This window comes from Triturus cristatus, chromosome 12 (assembly GCF_964204655.1).
Source record: "Triturus cristatus chromosome 12, aTriCri1.1, whole genome shotgun sequence".
Lineage (NCBI taxonomy): Eukaryota > Metazoa > Chordata > Amphibia > Caudata > Salamandridae > Triturus > Triturus cristatus.
This window is the reverse complement of record NC_140595.1, coordinates 763,587,015-763,593,014: the sequence shown is the minus strand read 5'-3', so window position 1 is coordinate 763,593,014 and position 6,000 is coordinate 763,587,015. Positions and strand designations below refer to the sequence as shown.

Sequence of the window (6,000 nt, the reverse complement as noted above, 5' to 3'; positions counted from 1 at the left end):
AACATAGTCAGATTTAATCTTAGTGGGAGTGTTCTACTCATAAGAACCATAGTTGTTATCACAATCAAACTATTCATGTTGGAATGGTGCAGTTATTATCCTGTTCTCCTCTTCCCCCATTTCACCCCACTCCTTTCAACTCTCCTTGATAGCCTGTTACCAAAAATATCCTAAATGGGAGAATTCAACTTAAGTAGAGGTCAGTCCCTCATGAGTATTATATGGAACAGCTGGAAGAGGAGCCGCCCTGTTTAGGGCGACCCGTATGACACCGCGCCTGCCAGCATTGCTCCTATAGACTGCCATGTACATCTTGGGGATCATGGACAAGAAAAAGGCTCAAAAGTTCCCCATGTACTTGTAAAAACTGCTAGCAGCTCTCGGCATATCTGCCTGGATACCCTTGCGGGCGACAGCGGCGCTCTAGAAGTCCACCTCACATTATGTTAAATTATATATCTGGATTGTTTGTTCTTTTTTAAGACAAACCTGTGCTTTTCATCTGCCAAGCTGGCATAGTATGAAGGATCTGTCATTACAGCTTTTTTTTGTCACCTGAGGGAAAACTTTAAGTTTGGTGGGCCAGTGGTGGCTGGCATGGTAGAGACAGGGCCTCCACCACCACAGCCTTACATGGCCCCCTACCAAAACTAAAATCAGGGCCTGTGACTCGTCTCTCACATGGGGTGCAACCACAGTGAGTACTTGTCTTAAATTCTTGGATGAGTTCATATAGGGCACGTTCATTGCATCCACTTTGGGTTTAGACTTGCAAGATTTTTTTTTACCAAACAATTGCATATTCCTGAATATTGAATTTTTTAAAATGTTGAATCTGATTCACTATATACCTTCATGAAAACCTTGTGTTGGGTCTGCAGCAGACCACCATTATTGCATTATGTTCCAGTGCAATGCCAGTACCTATGGTTGGTTCGTGCTTGGAAAGGGCATTTTCACACTGAAAAGTCGCTTTGTACTGTTGCAAGAAGCTGTTTGACCCATTGCAAGTTCTCAAGGACTTGATACATCTGTTCACAAATATAGATAGAAAACATGCACTAATCCCATGCGGGCTGTATTCCCTGATGGATTCAAGTCATCAAGTCAATTAGCACTTAGATAAGTGATTCACTAAATGAAGGCAGGTGGTTACTTGTTCTCGCCCACCCCCTCCCTGCACTATGGGAGCTGAGGATATATTAAGGCAACCTCGCCTCACTCCCTTGTTAGTGGCCACAATGACACCTCAACAAAACGGAAGGGAAAACATCGCACCAGGCCTCTTTGTTGTTAATTCTATTTCTCTGTGTTGTTAGACATTTTTTTTTTTTTAAGAATATAAGGTCATTTCATTTCTTAACTGCCAGGTCTATATAGCATAATTCAGCCCGTTTCGGTGAGTTAGGAAAGAGTAGGGTACCAGGCCTGCCCATCTCCCTGTCGACATTCAGCATTACAGAGCAGATGCTAGTGTGACACATTTTTACGAATCAGCTGGATAAAAAGAAATTATATCACACCGTTTCTTTCTTCCTGCTACTCGATTAGGAATCCTGCTTAAATTCATCTTACTCTAGCCTATCTGTGGCCAAATGTCTTGATTTCAGCAGTGAACACAGGACTCCCAAACTCGACTTCAGATTTCCGCCAGCTGAAATTGAGAAATTGTGAAAAAAAAAATAATAATAATTGTGTGGCACAGACATATTATCTGCCCAAACAAAGAGACCCATAGTCAGCACGCCATGGTAATCTGTGATTTTACAGACATTGTTCCTTTCGGAATTTAGAGATTTTTTTTTTCTCTGGCTATGGATCCAACCCTCTCTGCTTTAATGGTCAAAGTCTATCCTCAAACCATGGAGAGGGGATCAGAGAGAAGACATCGAAACCTCTCCCTGCCTTTAAAAGTCCTGCTCTACCTGCTGATGCACTGCACGATCGCCCCGTGCGACGCCCAGATGACGGGGTCAGGGTGTCGCCTTCCAGCCCATGGGGTGAGCGGTCTCTTCAGTGACGGAGATGTCATTCTTGGTGGTATCTTCCCATTTTACTATGAAGCAGAATTCGAGAAGATTACTTTCACAGTAGTACCTGCTCCAATCAACTGCCGGAGGTATGTAAAATAATGTTATGATTTGCTTTTTTGAAGTCTTAGGAATTCTATATATGTGCCTCCTAGGCAAATAGATCTATGGAAGTAATTGAAAGCAAAGTTTTATTTCAAATATATTATTGACCGGTGTGTCCATTGTGTTTTATCACTTACATCTGTCTTTTTAAAACTTTCACAAAAATGGTTATTCTTTTAATTTTTTGCTTACTTTTTTCCCATTTACACATTATGGTCCTTTTTATGACTACGGTTATCCGATAGACTGCCGTAGCCACAGTGGTGATGCGGGCACCGGTGCACTACTTTCGGACCGCCCCATTACTACTTGGGCAGTCAGACCTCGTTGGCTGAATTGATGTCATACATGGGAGGGTGCTATTCGGGGACTAGGACAAAGGTTGATCGAGGAATCAGTCACAGGCTTCCAGATCACTTAATGGGGCATACCTATTTCTCAGTCCCTCCAGTGGCCAATTAGTATGGTGACTATTTTGAGGTGCATTAAGGGGGGGGCCTTGCATGTGGGATGGTAGGGTGCCTTCTTTGATCTGGACGTTTACAAATGAAACCCAGCGGCAGTGCGAAAATCTGTGAGTGGGGACTTGGAACAGTAGGCAGCACGTGTAACAAACAGGCGCGGTGCGACCATTGGGGCGTTGCCGCCCCCCCTGCCTGCGCCCGCGCTCACAGCTCCCTCGGCGTCTCTGAACTTAGTTTACTTAAGTTCAGAGACGCCGAGGGAGAACTGCCAATCATGTCAGTCAGCATGACGTCGGACCGCGCACCACCTTCAGAGATTGAAGGGGGTGGGCGGTCCGGCGTCATGTTGACTGACATGATTGTCAGATGGACCAGGGGCAACAGGCGGCAGCATAAGTGCGCATGAGTGGGGACGGAGGGCGAATTTTCACAGCGTGCCCAGTCATGCGCACTTGTGTTTCCACTGGCTTGCGCATGCCCATTAGGAGCCCCTCGGTCTCCTAATGGGCAGGCCGTGGGCGAAGAGTAACTAGTGCCCTAAGCCAATCCTGGCACTGCAGCAGCGCCAGGATTGGCTGAGGGGTTGCCACTCCAGTGCTGTTCGAAGAGGCGCCATTGCCAACGCGGAGCAGAGGCGGTCAGGTAAGTTTTCTTTTTCTAAATTTAACATTTTTATTCTCCCTCGGCCCCAGCCCACACCCCGCGCAACCGCGACTGGCTGTAACTCCAGGAGCCGGCAGGACGCCAGGGTTTGGGCGGTGGAGTGGGGTGCGAGTACTCTGTCTGGTCTGGATAATATGCGTAGAGAGGGGCGAGCTGGGAGGTCTGGGTGAAAGTTATGATGAATAGCTGGGGTCGTTTTTAATCAAATGTTCCCGCTGGAATTTGGGGACCCCCTCACTGCCCTCGCGCAACTCATGGCCTGTCTTTTCTCTTTTTTGTTTTTTTTTGTTGCATAATTATATAACGCAAACTCGACCCGAAGGTATTGGAGCGCTTTACATAGCACCGTATTTACATTACACATTCAGGCACAGGGAGATTAAGTGATTTTCCCAGAATCACATGATGTGGACGCGACCTCAAGGCTCGAACCCTGGTTTCCTGCACCAGAGGCGGTGGGTAGGTTGGAGGTTAGCGGGGCTGGGCACTCGTGGGTTGCCACACATGGCCGGGGATGAGCTAGGGTCTTGCATTGCTGGCTTGTGGAAATATACTAGCTTTTCCTCTTGTTTCAGATCGGTACAGGTATTTGCTTTTAGTTGTCTTCTGTGGCAGTGCCACTTTGTTTTGTACAAAATGAAAACCAGTTGGCAGATGGAACGGAGGGGTCAGCATTGATGAGGCTCTCAAATTAGCGACACGTATACATTAGGTCAAACAGTCCTTTCATACTCCTTTTTGTGGTTATTTTGGAAAAGGTGGCAAACATCCATGGCTCAGTTTGCAATGTCTTCCCGAAAATCTTTGTTGCGAGAGGGAACCTTCCACTTTTGATCTCCCTTGCCTTGAACGATCTTGTGAATTACTGGACCGGGGAATGATCACGGCTTCTGCTACGGTCTCCCTAAACAGCTTTTAATTGTATCACAAACAGCAGTTCACCAACACCATTTATCAAACGTAAGCACCGAACGCTGGATAATTAATACCTAAACTGCAGACATCCGTGGCATTGGTAACCTTGTGACCTTTCTGTGCACCCTAATTTTATTATTGTACCTTTTCATGTGTACAACTCATGGGGGCTAAGTACACTCTTAAAAGATGCCATAAATAAAATAAAATAAATGCAATTAAATACATACTTTGGGGCAGATTTATGATAACTGGCGCATCCCTGCATATCAGCAGGGATGCGCCAGTTATTATGCGCCACAGCTGCGCCACCATGGATGCGCCGCATTTATAATGCGGCGCACCATGGGGCAAAAACGGCACAGATGCGTGACGCATCTGTGCCGTAAAAGTGGCGCATTGCTGGAGTTGCGTCGCAAGCGCGACGCAGCTCCAGCAATGCTCTGGGGGGCCCTATCTGTACAATGCTGCGTCAATCCTTACGCCTGCTCCAAGCAGGCGCAGGGTTTTGACGCAGCATGGGCCTAAAAGTGACTGAGTGAAATCTTGTAGATTTCACTCAGCCACTTTTAGGAGGCGTTCCTGCGCCGGAACGCCCCCACCTGCCCTGGAACGCCTACATGTGGCGCAGGGCTTTACAACGTGACGCATCTCCCAGATGCATCACGTTGTAAATACCCCACACCATGGCGCAGGATTTGCGCCGCTGCTGCGTCACAAAAGTGACGCAACGGCGGCGCAAAAGTGGCGCAAGTGCAACATAAATCTGCCCCTTTGTTACTTTCAAATGAATAAGAGCCTCAGTTCTATGTCTGTTTTCATTTTGACTCAGAAATCAAGAGCCTGACGTCCAACCAAAACATTTTTAAAGTAGCCTGAAGGGCATGCTTTAGTTGCCATGCAAGCACTGCCTTCAGTGCCGATATAAAATATGCATCCCAGGCTTTTCCACAAATATGGAAAATGATAGAGTCACTTTCCTGCAGGAGTGCAGTCTATTTCGGCCACCAGTCTGCAATCTCGCACAGCAGCCTTTGCGAGGAAATAATGCCCTGTACTTACCCTTAAATGAAAAGGTTTAATTTAGGAAAATGGATACCTCAAAAGATGTTATTTCGTTACCTTTTCAAAAGGCCAACGTTAGACCCAACATGTGTTTGCATTCACATATATAAAAGCTTAAAAGCTTAACATGGTGTCATGAAGAGTCAATTATAAAAACAAAGAACTCTGGAACTAACTAGCCAAGTCACTGTGTGCCTGCCTCCATTTTGTAATTAAAAGAAAGCTGCAATGTGATGCTGCCCGAGCGTTCTGAACTCTCTCTTTAGGGCTAGCGGGCACCACCCAGGACCGGAGGGGCCTAGTCAGAGCACTGTCACAGCACTAGAGTGCAATGAATACTGTAATGTAGTTTATTTGTCATGTTTCTAGTGGTTTCCCACTCTAAACACTAACACTCTTTGAAGTGCAGGGTGACTCTGCACTACAAAGAGTGTTAGTGTTTATAAAGCAAGAACGCAGACTGGTGTATAAAATGTTACTCACTCTGAAGCTACAGGCCCTGCCACGCGTGATGCACCTCTGAGAAGCATACACACTGAGTGCCAGCACTGGGCCTAGCTTCAAAAACATAACAATAGAAATGTTTCTGACGCTAAGCCCTGCTGGCACACAGCGTGTATATTGCTCAGAGGTGCGTGGCACTGGCAGGGCTACGCTTCAGAAACATTTCTAGCTACATGTTGTTATATGACATCCCTTTATCAATGTAATAACTGCACTTTCACAATTGCTTTAATAACCTTCTTGCTTCTCAAATT

General features: G+C 46.2%; 1 protein-coding gene across 1 annotated transcript in view; it reads left to right on the top strand.

Moving 5' to 3' along the window:
* The first annotated feature begins 1,964 nt into the window (after window positions 1-1,964).
* Window positions 1,965-6,000, top strand: part of LOC146782753 (extracellular calcium-sensing receptor-like) — a 235,149-nt gene continuing 231,113 nt past the window's right edge. The window contains exon 1 of the mRNA XM_085637228.1: window positions 1,965-2,119. Coding sequence (XP_085493354.1) covers window positions 1,965-2,119 — 155 coding nt within the window. The remainder of the gene's footprint in view (window positions 2,120-6,000) is intronic.